Source organism: Melanotaenia boesemani, chromosome 3 (genome assembly GCF_017639745.1).
Source record: "Melanotaenia boesemani isolate fMelBoe1 chromosome 3, fMelBoe1.pri, whole genome shotgun sequence".
In the NCBI taxonomy this organism is placed as follows: Eukaryota; Metazoa; Chordata; class Actinopteri; order Atheriniformes; family Melanotaeniidae; genus Melanotaenia; species Melanotaenia boesemani.
The window spans coordinates 630,652-648,188 of NC_055684.1; the positions used below are offsets into that span (position 1 = coordinate 630,652).

General features: G+C 42.5%; 1 protein-coding gene across 5 annotated transcripts in view; it reads left to right on the forward strand.

Annotated features, from left to right (window-relative positions):
* Window positions 1-17,537, forward strand: part of epha8 (eph receptor A8) — a 265,597-nt gene that overhangs the window by 148,674 nt on the left and 99,386 nt on the right. For all 5 annotated transcript variants that reach the window (XM_041981741.1, XM_041981742.1, XM_041981743.1 and 2 more), the window contains exon 6: window positions 16,241-16,556. In XM_041981741.1, the coding sequence (XP_041837675.1) occupies window positions 16,241-16,556 (316 nt within the window). The remainder of the gene's footprint in view (window positions 1-16,240; window positions 16,557-17,537) is intronic.

A 17,537-nucleotide genomic window follows, 5' to 3' on the forward strand; every position in this document is an offset into this window, starting at 1 on the left:
TTGATTGTGTTTCTGGTGTTGCAGATTTTGCTGTTGTTGCAGGTTTTTGTCTGTGTTGCAGGTGTTGTGGGGGTTGAGGGTTTTGCTGGTGTTGCTGATGATGTTGGTGTTGCAGGTGTTTCAGTGTTGCTAATGTTGCAGGTTTTTGCTGGTGTTGCAGCAGGGCTCCAGACTAACTTTTTTTACGAGGAGCACAGAGGCCCCTAACTTGAATTTTTAGGAGCGCAAACAGAAAATTTAGGGGCGCACACTGAAATTGCCTTGCAAAGCAAATATTCACATTTTCTCTCATTTTCACTGTATTAGTGATAAAAACTTGAACAATAAATTCAGAAATTACAATGTTTACGATTCACATTTTTTGTGCAGCAGTTGGCATAAAAAACATCTTACTGGCCGCACAAATACATAACAAGTGGACATAGAACTTGTTAAATCAAATCAGATTTGATTTGATTTTCACTTTGTAGTCGAAGCAGAACGACATCTTTGTCCCCATCATCCCCCACAGGACATGGTACGACTGGTCCATGTAGTTCCTGGTAATAAACAGTTTCAGGGACTGATGCTCCTCCAGCCGCTGTTCCCACTCCTCAGTAAGAACAGCAGCTATTGGCTGTCCTAGAAGTCGCTAAAAGTTGCTAATTAGCATAATCAGCATAATATAGTTGTAATGGATGCTGCCATAAAGAGGGATGTAGAGGGAAAGGCAGAAATTGATCAAAAGACAACCTAAAAATGTTTAGAACAGCAAATAAATAAATAAATCTGTCAATATTTTCTTTATTTTTTATTTCAGTTTTTTTTAAGTATTTTTTATTTTTTAATTAGGAGTGTTGTATAGGTAGAGGTGTCAACCAGTTTGTCTAGGTGCTTTATGATAACAAGATGGTGTATCGGTCAGGATACAGGAAGGAGGCGCATGCGAGGATCTTTCCCGAACTGTGAGCCCAGCTCTGTTTATTTTTTTTATTTTTATTTTTTTTAACTTGTCCTGTCCAGCATCATAGCAGCAAAATGATAATCTGGTTGCTGTATCATGCTGAACAAATTTGCTCTGCCAAGGGGAGGCCTATGGGTAAGGCTCCTCTTGATAATGTGATTCATTTATTTATTTATTTACTTTGAATCACGGAATCTATGTAATCTTGCTGGACCTGACCGGAGGGGACAGAAAAAGATGGAAAATAGCAAAAAGAGCAAAAGGGAAAGAAGAAAGGAGACAAAAAGATAAAAAAAAAATAATAATTATCACTTAGTATTAAAACCCACTGGACAACTCAGTGACTGTGTCAGCATGCAGAGCATGAGAAACAAGGAGTGATCAGTGATGAAGAGTGGTGAGTGAGATCATGCAAATGCGACCACGCCTCCACGGAGGCCAGAGGCAGCCCAGGGCCAGAGACCTGGGCCCTCAGCAGCAGACCCGGAGCACCAACCCATGCCACCCCACCACAAAGACAACTCCAGCCCCACCCGAAGGGCGGCAGAGGAGAGCCCCAGCAAGAGCCCCCCACTGTCCCGGGGCACAGGTCCCGAGGCGGCCCCCCCACCCCCCAAAGGCAGAGGGCCCGCAATATGCCCAGGAGGACCAGGCCCCCCCAGACAGCCACCCGGCGTAGGCCAGCACACACCCCGATGTCCCAGCCGCACACCCCAGGAACCAGGGTGCTATCGGCCCCCTCCCCCCCACCTACTTCAATCTGCACCCCATATAACCCCACACTCACACCCTCCCCCACGCCGCACCCACAAGCACTCACCACCACACATTCACGCCACACACAACCCACCCACCGTGGGGGACACCCCAGGTGGACCAGAGGACAGTTTTAATAGTAGAGTAATATTGGCTAGGTTCATATTTGAAGGTATTTTTTGTTTTTCCCTTATTTCTAATATGATATTGTAGAAAGTGGGTGCCAGCATTGTCCAGAATTCTTTGTAGAATTCTGCTGGGTAACCATCTGGACCTGGAGCTTTATTGTTGGACATATGCTGGAGAGCTTCTTGGAGTTCGCCAACTGAAAGAAGGGAATCCAAGACCATTTTATTTTCATGTTTTAATTTTGGAAGATTGATGTTACTAAGAAATTTATCAATATTATCATCTGTTGTAGTTAGTTGTGATGTATATAATGTTTTATAGAATTCTTTGAAAGTGTTATTTATCTTGTCAGGGTCGTGGCTGATGTTTCCTTCTGGATCTCTGACAGAGGAGATGGTTGTTTTCTCCTTGTTTGTTTTTAACTGATTAGCCAGGAACCTTCCAGATTTGTTGCCATGCTCAAAGTTCTCCAAGCGAAGTCTTTGCACCAAGAATTGCGTCTTTTTATCTATTATTTCATTAAGTTCAAGTTTAGCTTTCCTTATAGTATTTAGTGTGTGTTCTTCTGGGGAGACATGGTAAGCTCCTCTAAGGATTTAATTCTGAGTTCTAACTCTGAAATTCTCAAAGTTTCCTTCTTTTTCTTATGAGAAGAAAAGGAAATTATTTTCTCTCTCATTACTGCTTTTCCTGCTTCCCAAAGAACACACGCTGAAGTTTCTGGCAAGTCGTTATTTTCTAGATATAAGGACCATTCTCTTTTAAAGTAGCTGATAAACTCAGGATCTTTAAGTAATGACGTATTAAATCTCCAGTTTCTAGTTGCTGATTTATTGCTCTTACTTCTCAGAGTGAATGATACTGGTGCTTGATCACTAATGCTAATAGGATGGATTCTGATTTCTGACATGTCATTCATCAGCGAGCTGCTAGTTAAGAAATAATCTAATCTAGAATAGGAATGGTGAACTGAAGAGAAGAAGGTGTATTCTCTTAGTGTGGGATGGTGAGAGCGCCAAGCATCACAGAGACCAAAATCCTTCATGTACTGTTTTACAGTTTCTGAGGATTTCCAGACTCGATGAGCTCCTGTGGTACTTTTTTTCTCCAGTATAATGTTAAAATCACCTCCTATAATTAATGTGTTATCTGAGTGACCATAGAGGTGAAGAGGGAGTGAAAGAAGGAGGATCATCTACATTTGGACCATATATATTTGCAATACATAACTTAACATTTTTAATAGATAATGTAACTATTGAGGGGCTGGTGATAATGAAGTTGCCGGTGTTGTGGGGGTTGCAGGTGATGCTTGTGTTACAGGTATTATTTATGTTGCAGGTGATGTAGGTGTTGCTCATGTTGCAGGTCTTGTTAGTGTTGCTTTTGTTGCTGGTGTTGCAGGTCTTGTTCTATCAATCAATCAATCAGTCTTTATTTCTAAAGCACTTTTCATACAAAAATGCAGCACAAAGTGCTTTCCATGGTTAAAACAACCCCCCCCCCCCCCCACACACACACACACACACACAACCCCCTCCCTCCCCGCGTTCTCTCACATACCAGTATGTACAAGCAAGCATACACATACACACACACATTCACATAATAAAAGACTAATGTGAGGTTGAGCACAGATGAGCCAGGTAAGGAAACACTATCACCGGGAGCCGCCCACAGGCCACGACCGCCAGGACACCGACCCAGGGCACACGGCCAAGTGAGAGGCAGAGGAGCCACCCAACCAGATCGAAAGAACCCGCAGGACAGAGCCGCAGCAGCCACAGCCGATGAAAGCCCCCGGTGCAGAGAGCCCCCTCCGAGGAAACACTGGGGAAATAACCTAAAAATATTATTGAGGTATCTAAGCATAGCATTTGTATGGTACACACTTAAGTCTTTACCATATGAGGTTCTCTGTCCTACAGACTGGATTGACACAAGAACATGCATTCCATGCAAATGAGCATCCTATAGGCAAACTCTATGATTGGAGGACACAGGACTGAGGAATTTTCTTTGTTTAAACCCTATATAAGACAGAATGACACATCAAGTCTTTAGGTCTTCGTTCTGGCTTTGGGACCTCCAGATTTTGCTGTAGAAATCTGTTTTGATGTCTGAACTTTTGTAATAAACTTCTTTTTATTATTCAAGTCAGCGTCCAGAGACGTTTTTGCCTGAAAGACAATTTTTCCACATCTGATCAAGATACATCATTATAAATAGAATAAAAGCATAGAATAAATAAAAAATGGGTTAACATAGAAAAATAAATAGGCTAGGGGAATAAAATAAATGAAATAAAATGAATAAATATTAAGTAAAAGCTAAATTAAAAAGGTGGGTCTTGAGCCTGCTCTTAAAAACATTAACGTTCTCTGCAGCCCTGAGCTCCTCCGGCAGGCTGTTCCACAGACGAGGACCATACCACTGGAAAGCTGCCTCTCCGTGAGTATGTGTCCTGACTTTAGGTACAGTCAGGAGGCCAGTACCGGAAGACCTCAGGGGCCGCGAGGGTTCATAAGGTAAAAGCAAATCTGAAAGATAAGAAGGCCCAAGACCATTAAGACATTTAAAAACCAATAAGAGAACCTTAAAATTGATCCTGAAACACACGGGGAGCCAATGCAGTGACTCTAAAACTGGTGTAATGTGGGCCCGCCCTCTGGTCTTCGTCAGCACACGAGCAGCTAAGTTCTGTAGAAGTTGTAGAGGTGCAATACTCTTTTTGGGAAGACCAGAGAGCAGGGCATTACAGTAGTCAATACGACTGGTGATAAAAGCATGCATCAGCATCTCCGTGTTGGCCAGAGAGAGAATGGGACGGACTCTGGCTATGTTTTTTAGGTGATAAAATCCTATTTTAGTAACATGTTTAATATGTGGAATAAAACCAAGCTTAGAGTCAAAAATAACACCCAGGTTTTTTACTTGTGATGACGGGTTTAATGCGGATGCCTGTAAGAGTTTCTCTCTCTGAGCCTCAGGACCAATGACTAAAACTTCTTGTCCTGGTTAAGCTGTAAAAAGTTTTCTGCCATCCAGGATTTGATATCTAAAATACAGTTGAAAAGGGCATCCATTGGTCTCGTGTCATCAGGAGACATGGAGATGTACAGCTGAGTATCATCAGCATAACTGTGGAAGTTTACTCCATGCCTCCTGATGACACTGCCAAGAGGGAGCATATACAAATTAAAAAGAACAGGGCCTAAAACTGACCCTTGAGGCACACCACATGTCATTTTATAGATCTTAGAGGAGCATGCATCCAAACTTACCATATAAGTTCTATCTGTGAGATAGGAAGTGAACCAGTTGTGAACAGCACCAGAGAGGCCCACCAGGTGTTTTAGTCTGTTTAAGAGAATAGTGTGGTCTACTGTGTCAAATGCTGCGCTAAGATCCAGTAGCACTAAGACTGAGAGGTTCTGTGAGTCACAGTTAATCCTAAAATCATTTAAAACCTTCAGGAGGGCAGCCTCTGTGCTGTGGTTCACCCTAAATCCAGACTGATATATCTCAAGGATATTTCTACTATTTAAAAAATCATTAAGCTGAATAAAAACCAGTTTTTCTAGAATTTTACTTAAAAATGGTAAGTTGGATACAGGTCTATAGTTATTAAAATCATTACAATCCAAATTGCTCTTCTTCAGAAGAGGCCTCACCACCGCCCTTTTAAAGGCTGCAGGGAAGACGCCCATCTGAAGAGAGCAATTTATCATGCATAAAAGCTCGTCTTTAAAAAATCCATAAAATGATTTAAAAAGTAAAGTGGGAATTGGGTCTAAAAGACATGTGGTGGGTTTTACTGTGGAGAAAACTTTATCAAGGATCTCAGCATTAACCAGGACAAAACTGTCCAGTGTCTCCTCAGGTAAAACCAAGCACTCAGATGTGTTCGTGTTCTGGTTGGATAAAATACCACATCTGATGGCACTGATTTTACCTCTGAAGTGCTCTGCAAACTGCTCACAGAGAGAGTCTGTTGGGGTTCGCTGGGAGCTGTTAAAATCAGGGTTACATAGGTGATCGATGGTGGAAAAAAGAACCTTGGGATTATTTTTATTGTTACTGATTATTTTTGCAAAGTACATGTTTCTTAAGTTCCTTAGTGCGTTATTGTAAATTTATTGTCATTTTATTTTTCCTCCATCTCCTTTCTGCCGCCCTGCAATTTCTTTTGTGTTTTTTTGACCTCCTCATTCCTCCAGGGAGATATAAGTTTTGGGTATATCTTTTTTGTAGTGAGTGGAGCAACAGAGTCGAGGCTTGTCTTCAGTTTACTGTTAAAGTGTTCAACAATAAAATCACAGGGTGCAGGTAAAATCACAGGAGGACATTTATCTAAAACCTTGATAAAATTTGCAGCCACTTCAGAGGTTAGATAGCGCTTCCTCACAGTTCGCATCGAGGTCTCCCGCTGAATAAAACCGGTGATGTTAAAAAACACACAGTAGTGGTCAGAGACAGCCAAGTCAACAACAGAGGACACACTGGCAGAAAGGTCATAGGTAATGACCAAGTCCAGCGTGTGTCCTCTGTTGTGAGTCAGCTGTGTGACGTGTTGCGTAAAATCCATATAGTTAAGAATGTTTAAAAATTCTTTTGAAACAGAGTCTAAAGGATTATTTATGTGCAGGTTAAAATCACCGGTTAAAATTATCATGTTGTATGTTGTGTGTATGATTGATAAAAATTCTGAAAACTCATTAATAAAAGCAGCACATTTTTGGGGTGGTCTATAAACAGTGACACATAAAATTGGAGGGCTGCTAAAAACAATGGCGTGATATTCAAAAGTGGTAAAATTAGCGAATAAAATCTGTTTGGTGGTGAGAGTGTTATTGGTTAAAGATGCTGTGCCACCACCTTTCCTACCAGTTCTTATAGAAAAAGAATAGTTAAAATTTGGTGGGGAGGCCTCAGCTAGAACAACAGGTGCATCCATACCCAACCATGTTTCAGTTAAAAACACACAGTCTAGTTCGTGGTCTAAAATCAGGTCATTGACAATAAAAGACTTATTTAACAGAGAGCGTATATTTAAAAGTGCCATGTTGAGTGTGACTGGTGACATTTGAACTGAGGAGGCAGGTACTGGTTGACATTTTGGGAGAGGCCTGAGATTATTGATGTTTACAGTATGATATGGTTTGCGGTGGTGTGGTTGCTCTCTGAATGTAATGATGACATGAATTGATGAACTGTGTGGAGGAATGTTAGGTCCAAGTCCAGTATTGCGAGCTTTGCTGTTAAAAGTGGAACTGAGTAAGTAGGAGCTGGGACCAGGGGGACATCAATCCGTGACGGACAGGTCAGCAGTGTTAGTGTTGCTGGTGTTGCAGGTGATGTAGGTGTTGCAGGTGTTGCTGGTGTTGCAGGTCTTGTTAGTGTTGCTGGTGTTGCAGGTGATGCAGGTGTTGCTGGTTAGTGTCTTGTTAGTGTTGCAGGTGTTGCAGGTGATCATGAAGTTGCAGGTGCTGCAGGTGCTTTTGTTGCTGGTGTTGCAGGTGTTGTTTTCTTGCAGGTTTTTCTTGTGTTGCAGATGTTGCTGGTGATAATGATGTTGCTGTTGTTGCAGGTCTTGTTAGTGTTGCAGGTGTTTCTGGTGTTGCAGGAGTTGCTGGTGTTGAAGGTGTTGCAGGTGGACAACTTTATTTTTATTCATTTTATTCACTGATTTTATCTTTGTATTGATTTTATTGTAAAGCACATAATGAAAGTTATTACTATGAAAATGAACATCAGTATAGGACATATCAGACAGCTGGTCTAGGAGGAGTCAGACTGTGTTAAAGAGTAACGATACTCAGAGGAAATATGCACTTTCAACCTCCTTACAATTGTACAAACTCTTTTCATCTCATATACTGTGTTATTACTATGTTCTGTGTTCATATTTCAGAAATTTTCTGCATCTATTTCCTGTTTTCTTGGTATTACATAAGAAATAAGGCTCATGGACTTATACACAGTAGCAGAGCTCAACAGCCATAACACCATTTTTTTCTCTTCTTTTAATTACAAAATTATAGAAACAAGGTAAACCTTATAGACAGAGCTTTTTATATTTTCACAATGCTTGTTTTATTGAAAAAACTTACCATTATTTCACATATTTTCTCCCTTATGCTCTACAAATCCCACAGATATTCCAAAAGCAGAGACAAATTGATCCGACCAGAAACCTACAGCCTGATATAATGTGTTGAGTTCCTCTGTGTATTAAAAACTCTGGTATTGTCTGTAAGCTATTAAAAACACGTCAGTCAGACGTAGTGTTGCATTGATCGGTGTGTCCCTGTATCCTCTGCAAACACACCATGTCGACTTTATTTCTGTTCAATCCCACACACAAAATCACTCACTATATCACAAGGTGTGGATTAATCTGTCCCTAAAAACAGTTCCAGACAAATATTACATTCTGAAGGTGTATAATCAGGGCAGAGACATCTCTGGCTGACTTCTTTTCATTGGATTTCTTACATTTGTAGAACAAAACCACCTGTAAAGCTGAATTTTAGTGCACAGGCAATATAATTCAATTTGAAACGTGTTATTTTAAGCATATTTCAGAGCATACAATGTAAAGCTAGTGTGTCATGCTTTTAAAGCATCAGAGTGCAGGGCCACACTTCCAGGAGATAAATAAAGCAGAACCTGGGAAGTCGTGCACAGGAGCTGCTTTGCAGGAGGATTTTCTGTGGTTCCAACATAAAAACACAATAAAAGCAGAAAAATGTTGCTGAGCTACAACACACATCACATATCTGAAAGATGTTCAATTTCTACAAAGGAAACCTTCAAGTTTAGACCCTAAATATACTAATTTCATCATTTTTTCTTTTATCTAATGAGCCATGACCATAAGAATCTGATATCTGGGAGTAATCAGAATACTGTAATAATCTGATGTGATACGTCTGCATGCACTTCTGAAATGCCATATTTTCAGGTATGTACCTGCATCACTTATTGATCAGATTGTTGCTGTTTATGTACACAAGCACAATTAATACTATGTCACATATTTAATAGGCTATTATTTTAAATTAGAAATAGCATAATTTAAATGTGAGTTAAGCCTTATTTGAATGTAGAAATCATCATTTTATTCTGGTATTTCACTTTCTGTATCTTTACTCTGTGATACTGTAGACAATCACTATATATATATATATATATATATATATATATATATATATATATATATATATATATATAACATTTTATTTATTTTTCTAAAAATTAATAAAAAGAAAAATACACTGCAAACTTAAACTTCCCTAAGCAATTTAAACATGAAATACTTACTTTCTAATTCTTGCAATGACATAGTCAAAATAAATCCATACATCCATTTTCTGCTGCTTATCCGGAGTCGGGTTTGCGGGGGCAGCTGCCTGAGCAGGGAAACCCAGATATCCCTCTCCTTGGCCACATTTACTAGCTCATCCGCGTGTCCTGGGTCTTCCCCGGTGTTATGAAGGACCTCACAGAGACAGAACTGAATAGACAGGTTTATTGCTCACAAGGATGATCTTGTTCAGAAAGGATCTTACGAGTTCAAAAGATAGTTCAGAGTCCAAGGAATCAGCTGGGTCAGTCAGGACCGGGACGGGGAAGAGGAAAAGTTCAGGTTGCATGAACGAGGTCCAACGAAGACTGTCAGGAGAGCTGGTGCTTATATATCCTGGAGCTGGGATTACTTGCAGGTGTATTCCATTAGTATTCCGGAGAGGGAGAGCGGTGGTGATTGACTGGAGCAGGTGTGGACGTAGCAGAGTCTGGTGCAACGGTGACACCTGGGGCCTCCTGCCGGTGAGGCATGCCTGGGAGGCGTCCAGGATTTAAAAATAAATAAATACATATAAACATTCTCATAATAACCTAGAAAGATCTGTGAACTTCTTAATTAGCTACTGTTTAGGACGAGACATTGATAGCTGCCAGGTGAATAAGTGTGATGGTAAAAATCTTTTTTTACACAGTCTTTGCGTCGCCGTGTGGCCGAGTTCTCCAGCATATCCACACAGGTTTCTCTGTGCGTGTTCTTGAATACATATTTTTTTTTTTTTTTTTTTTTTTTTTTTTTTTTTTTTTTTTTTTTTATTACTTCTGTTCTTATTATTATTATTATTACTCTTACTCTTATTATTATTACTACTACTATTATTATTATTACTATTATTGTGATTATTATTATTGTTACTATTATCAACTAGTTGTGTAATGACCTACTGGCCAGGATGATCTTAGCTATATATGTTGCAAGTAGTATGGATTACATGGTTTTCTGTATAATGTTTTAAGTCCCCACCCGCACTCCCCACACCCTTTCTGTCCCTCTCTCTCCCCTCCCTCTTCTCTCTACTTTCTTTTCTATCTCTCTCTCTCTCTGTCCCCTCCGGTCGAGTCCAGCATTAAGAGTCTGATTTAATAAAGTTTTTCATGTCATCAAGAGGGACTTTATACATGTAGTATAAATCCCTGCTTGATAGAGTAAAATTGCCCAGCACCAGACAGCAGCCAGACAATCATTCTGTTTGCAACGATGCTGGACAAGACAGGTTAAAAAAAAAAAAAAAAAAAAAAAAAAAAAAAAAAAGTAAAAATCTTTTGTATCCATCCAGTCATGTTAACAAAGCTGCTAAAGAACAGTGCTAATGCTAATGGTGCCACACCACAGTTCACGTCTCCTCACATGGAATGGAAATGTGAGAGTTGCTGGTTTAAACAAAGTAACAAGCAGCAGTCAGAAGCAGTGCTTATTTAACATGTCTAAGCTGGACTGGATTCAGTTTTCTAACGATGTTTCACCCTCGTTCAGAGGAACCTTTTCTAATGGAGATAGTGGGAGATTTCATCTAAGCAGCTGTTGAATCGTGACTCACCTGGCGTCTCACTAGAGCAAGGGTTTTACCTTTTTTCATTCCAGACAGACATAGTTTACAGCCTGAAAACCTATTTGACCCCTAATGATAACTTAGAATAAGCTAACTGGTTAACATTTTGTTTTTATGTATCATGTTCCTGCATGGTTTAAAAGAACTGGATGGTTCAGTCCTTCATGGTCTTGGCAGAGAGAGACATGTCTCTAATTTTCTGGAGAATGTTAGTTTTGTTTTTTAAATCCCAAAAAAGATGTTCTAGTATCTTAATGTATAATTCTTTTGTGTAAGATCTTAATATGTCAGAGGTGGCAACAAACCCACAGCAGTCGTTGGGTTTGGGACTCTATGTATGTGTCCCGTCGTGTTTGTTAAGTTTGCTGTTGTCTAGTCTGTTTCCGGTCTTGGTTTGTGTGGTTTTATTTTGAAGTTCTAACTCTCCTGTCGTTTCCAGTGTCTTGTCCTTTCTGCCTTTGTGTCTGTTCCACACTGATTGATTTCACCTGGGATCCACTTCTTCCTGTCTGTATATAATCTGTGTGTTTTCCGTTGCCCGTTGCCTGATCATTAAATCATGTGACATTCTTGCTTGACAACCTGTATTGGAATAAATAGTTAAACTTTCACTTCCTCCTTTTGGGTTCCCTGCCTGAGCTCAGCTTAACACTCTATCCACTTCTTTAAAGTCTATTTGCACTGTTCAGTTTTCCAAAGAAGTTTTGAAGTCACGATTTTTTTGCTCATGTGGACTTTCGTACTTTCATTACCAAATGCTGTTTGTTCTGGAAATACTTTTTGTTGAGAGATGTGCTTTTATTTCATTTGTTATTTTCATTATGCAGCTGAGAATATTTTGTTTTGTGCATGAGGTAATGTGATCATCTGACTTACCTGATCATACGATGACCTGCAGGTGTAGGGAATAAATTTTGTGTGTCCGCAATGCGTTTATTCACAAACAAAGAGCAAGTAGGGGAGCTGTGGTTGTGTCACATTAAATGCTGTGTAAGAGTATCTGCTAACAGGTGATGGGCCCAGTCTCATAATGAGTTTGGTTGACTTGCTGGGTGAGAGTCGGAACGATTACAACGTTCACCTGAGAGGTGGAATGGAGTGATCTGCACCTGCAGCAACATGAGCACAAAGGACAGAGACGCAGTGCCAAGTTGCCCCCTGGGCAAGGCTCATTTTTGATGGCAAAGAGACAAGTTAGGAACTGTGGAAAACAGCGTTTTTAGGCGACCTTTCTCTCCAAGGATTGAAAGACACTAATTTAATTGAACCTGCTCCCAATGACGACATGAATAAGGAGATAAATGCCCAGGCCTACGTGGTGCTCTTTCAGTTGCTGGATGATAAGAGCTTATCACTGCCTTGAGAAACGCAGGTGACGCGCAAAGTGACGGATGAAACAGTGGGATCTGTTGAAAGCATCCAAAAAAATGGGGAACAAGGAGTACGCATTCCGGATATGCGACGCAGAGATGCGGGTGCCAGGGGTCAGGAGGAGAGGTCTTACGGTTGATGCAGGTGCCACGTCCCACATCATGACAGACATGATGTAGTTTAAGAAGATAGCGGTTTCCAGGCCGTGACGCGCTGCATGGAGTTGGCTGCCGGCTCCAGGAGCAACAATGTGGCCAAATGCAGAGGCGACGCAGAGGTGTAGCTACACGACAGGGGACAGTGTTTTTGAACAACAATAAGGAAAGCCCTGTACATCCCTATATGTCCCCAAAATATCTTCTCTGTTAGAGCTGCTATCTCCAGTGGAGCCATAGGGATCTTCAGTGAGAAGAACAATGTTCTGCTCCATAGAGACGGTACTGAATTTCCCATACAAGTACACAGCAAGCTATGCAATCAGCACACTTCAGCAAATGACTGCAATGATCAGTGTGAAAAAATCTTGGTTTGCAGAGTTGGTATGAAACCTTAGGACACTGCAATTATGCAAATATGATGAAGCTAAGAAATGTTGTTGATGGGATGAACATTAGGGAAGAGGGATAAACCTATCCTGTGTTGTGAAGTCTGCACTCAAGGGAAGTTCGTTCAGACCAGGAACAGAAGACCAGATGTAAGGGCTAAGGCACCGCTGGACATGGTGCACGTAGATTTAGCAAGTCCCATAGACCGAATATCCGGGGTGTTGGAGAGCACTCCTTCCAGGGACTCCCTCATTCTGCTGGGGGATTTCAAAACCCCACATGGGCAATGATAGCGAGACCTGGAGGGGCGTGATTGGGAGGAACTGCCCCCCTGATCTAAATCTGAGTGGTGTTTTGTCGTTGGACTTCTGTGCTCATCATAGATTGTACATAACATACACCTTGTTCAGGCATAAGAGTGTCCACGTATGCACTTGGCACCAGGATACTCTAGGCAGTCATATCGTCGGGCTTGCAGCTGCATGTCTTGGACATTTGGGTGAAGAGAGAGGCAGAGCTGTCAGCTGATCACCACCTAGTCAGGCCTGGCAGATCCATGCTTGTTGTGAGGGTCTGCTGGGAATGTCTGACTCCCAACTCAGGCAGAGCTTCAATCGTGTGAGGTGGGGAACATTGAGGGGGATCGGTTTGGTGGCCTCAGGATTGGGTCTCTGGTCTTTGAGGATGATGTGGTTCTGTTGGCTTCATCGAGCCGTGATCTTCAGCTCTCACTGGAGCGATTCGCAGCCAATTGTGAAGCAGCTGGGATGAGAATCAGCACCTCCAAATCCTAGACCATGGTCCTCAGCTGGAAAAAGTTGGAGTTCCTTCTCCGAGTTGGCAATGAGGTCCTGCCCCAAGTGGAGGAGTTCACGTATCTCTTGTTCACAAGCGAGGGAAGGATGGAGCGGGAGATCGACAGGCAGATTGGTGCAGCAGGCGGATCGGTGTGGCGTCTGCAGTGATGCGGACTCTGCATCGGTCTGTCGTGGTGAAGAAGGAGCTGAGCCAAAAGGCAAAGCTCTCGATTTACCGGTCGATCTACGTTCCTACCCTCACCTATGGTCAGGAGCTGTGGGTAGTGACCAAAAGAACGAGATCGCGAATACAAGCGGTCGAAATGAGTTTTCTCCGCAGGGTGGCCGGGCTCTCCCTTAGAGATAGGGTGAGAAGCTCGGTGATCCAGGAGGGGCTCAGAGTAGAGTCGCTGCTCCTCCACATCGAGAGGAGCCAGATGAGGTGGCTTGGGCATCTGGTTAGGATGCTTACTGGACGCCTCCCTGGTGAGGTGTTCCGGGCACGTCCCACCGGAAAGAAGTCCAAAGGGAAGACCCAGGACATGCTGGACGGACTACATCTCTCGGCTGGCCTGGGAAGCACGGATGAGCTGGTGAATGTGGCCGGCGAGAGGAAAGTCTGGGTTTCCCTACTTAGGCAGCTGCCCCCTGCGACCCGACTCCGGATAAACAGCAGACAATGGATGGATGGACGGACGGATGGGTGGCTGACAATAACAAACTAAATATTTTGTCTTGTTCATGACATCATATGACCTACCTGTTGTGTGCCCGCTGTGGTTGTCATGTTAAATGCTATGTAAACTCCTCTCATACAGTTCAACCAGCCGAGTTAGTAGTGAGTGTTTCCATGAAGAATTACGCTGCAGTCCTCTAGAGCAGCGAGGAAGGGCGGCAGAGCCACTAGCCCTGAAATTTTATTGGTCATCCCACAATTCTGATTGATAGCTTGGCACGCTTATGAATGTAGGAGTCAAGATAGAGACCTGTCTTCTTGATTTCGTATGATATCATTTTTGGCAACTTGAGTTTATAATGACAATTTTTCTTCTTTACTTTCTAGTTTTATTTAAATAGTTTTAGTAGTTGTGTCCAAACAGAGTTACTCTCACAACTTTAGTAAAATGTAATATAATAATCACATGTATGAAATACATGAAATACAAAGACCTGGTGCATCTGCACTGCTCCAGTCATTTAAATTATCTCTGGCCTCCAATATGAGATGCTAAATAATTAAAATCTAAATTCTTCTGTGTTTTATTTTATGTTTGATGATTGTTGATGTAATTGTAAAGCATTTTGTTGTTTTAAATGTGCTGTGTATAGAAATAATTTTGAAATTGACATAATAGTTAGAGATATGTATTGATTAGGCCCCCCACACTAACACTATTCCATGTTGCCACTCCAGTTGAAATAAGACAACATCCCCACTGCTACAGAAACCTTGGACTAAGTAAAGAAACCCTGAATTACTGAAGGATTGTGCCAACCTGGACTGGATCTTGTTAAACTGGAGCCTGATCCAGGAATACCATTTCCCCCCATTTCCATTTGGAAAACTCTCATAGCCCTGGAGAACCTATGTGTGGGTTCTCCAGGGCCCCTCCATGCAGGGAACCATGGTGATAGCACCCTCCACACATCCTCAGTCCAGCATCCTGAAAGTAGGAGCCTTGACACAGAACAACACATAGATGTACATTACATGCTGCATTCACTTGCACTTGGACAAGTAAAGGTCAGTCAGGCTGAAAGTCAGCTGTTTAGTCAGCTGTTCAATATAAACATAGCAACTAGGGCTGCAACTAATGATTATTCTGATGGTTGATTAGTCACCGACTATTAAAACGACTAGTTGACCAATCGGATTATGTATCTCATGATTATTAAATGGATCTTATTTCACTTTCAGCTTAGAAATTTTTCATAAGGTTGTTAAGTCCGACTTTCCTCCTCTTTAAATTGCAGACATACTTCCGTGGTACACAAGGTCCGCTTTACAAATCTCACATGTATTTAATTTATTTTGTAAGTTTAACGTGAAGTTATGCCAGACTTTTAACGTGCTCCGCCGCCGTTTTCCTCCCTGGTCCGCCACCACATTTTGCCCTAGCGGACTTTATTGTGCATGTGCAGCTCTCAGCAGAGATAAAAAAAAAGAAGACGATGTCTCACTCTGTATTTTTTCCCCTCTTTGCGCATGTGCATTGTGCAACTCTCAGCAAAGATAGGATTAGAAGACGATGTTTCACTCTGTAGTTTTTTTTTTTTTTTTTTTGCCAACAATAGTCGACGGCTAAATTCGTTGTCGACTATTTTTATTGTTGACTATTGTCGTCAACGTCGACTAATCGTTGCAGCCCTAATAGCAACATGCAAACAGTTCTGCAGGCCAATATCTCCAGGTTTGTTTCTTCCTCACCTTCAGTGTTGATTAGTTTATCATATAATGACACAATTTGATCAAACTTTTAAAGTCCTCTGTTTCTTTGTGCTAGCCAGATAAGCAGCTGTGATGTGTAAGAGAAAAATGTACAACCACCTGAGTTTTCAGCTTCTTGTTGGAAGCAGAAGGCTGGAAAAATGTCTGCTGACAAACCATCAGCTCAGTGGTGGAATGAAGTCAGTCTTCACACTGCTTTCACTACTGCTGCAGGAGCTGGCGTCTAAGCATCACGTGTGGAGTCATTCCAGGAGTAGATATGCATCAGCAGGTCCTGCTATTGATGCTGAAAGGCAGCATGAGGCAACTAAATGTGTCCTCTGGTGTCACAGGTGCGAGGTGTGGGACCCCTGAACCGGCAAGGCTTCTACCTGGCCTTCCAGGACATTGGCGCCTGCATCGCCCTCACCTCCGTGCGCGTCTACTACAAACGCTGCGTTGGCGTGAGCCGCAACCTGGCGGTTTTCACCAACGTGGTGACAGGGGCCGACTCGTCCTCTCTGGTGGAGGTCAGGGGTCAGTGCGTAGACCATGCTGAGGAGAGGGACACGCCTAAGATGTACTGCAGTGCGGAGGGCGAGTGGCTGGTGCCCATAGGGAGGTGCGTGTGCTCGGCTGGCTTTGAGGAACACAGAGACTCCTGCGTTGGTGAGTTTCCCTCAGACTTCCCTCTTCCACTCACTTCTTAATGATCTCAGCCCATGTTCTCCTGGTGTGTGTGTGGTTTCCCCTGGTGTATGCGTAGATTCTTCTGGTGTGTGTGTGTGGGTTCTCCTGGTGTATGCGTAGATTCTTCTGGTGTGTGTGTGTGGGTTCTCCTGGTGTATCCGTAGATTCTCCTGGTGTGTGTATGTGTGGATTTGCCTGATGTGTGTGTGGGTTTGCCTGGTGTGTGTGTGTGGGTTCTCTTGATGTGTGTGGGTTCCCTGGTGTGTATGTGGGGGTTTTCCTGGCGTATGCCTGGTTTATTTTCGGGTTTGCCTGAGTTCTCCTGGTGTATGTGTGGGTTCACAGCTTCCTTCCACAGTCCAGAAATATGATTTTTGGTTGATCTGATTGTCATCCTGACAGCAGGTTTTTCTCTGTGATGGACCAGGAGCATCTAGGATAGGCTCCGCCCCCTTGCAACCCTGCATTTGAATAATTCAAAATTCAAGCTTCAAGATTGTTTATTTGTCATGTGCAGTTTCAACACAGGGTCAATGATGCAATGAAATACATGCTGTCTCCTGAAGTCCACTATCATCTCCTTAGTTTTGCTGACGTTCAGAGAGAGGTTATTTTCCTGACACCAGCTGGTCAGTGATTTCACCTCATCTCTGTAGGCGTTCTCGTCGTTATTTGTGATGAGGCCTAGGATGGTGGTGTCGTCAGCGAACTTGAGGATGCTGTTGGAGCTGTGCCTGGCTGTACAGTCGTGGGGGAACAGGGAGTACAGGAGTGGGCTGAGAACACAGCCCTGTGGTGTACCAGTGCTGAGGACGAGTGTGGAGGAGAGGTGACTGCTGATTCTTACCACCTGTGGTCTGTTAGTGAGGAAGTCCCATATCCAGCAGCAGATGGACTTCTCCAGGCCCAGGGCGGTGAGCTTTGAGACCAGTTTAGAGGGGATTATGGTATTGAAAGCCA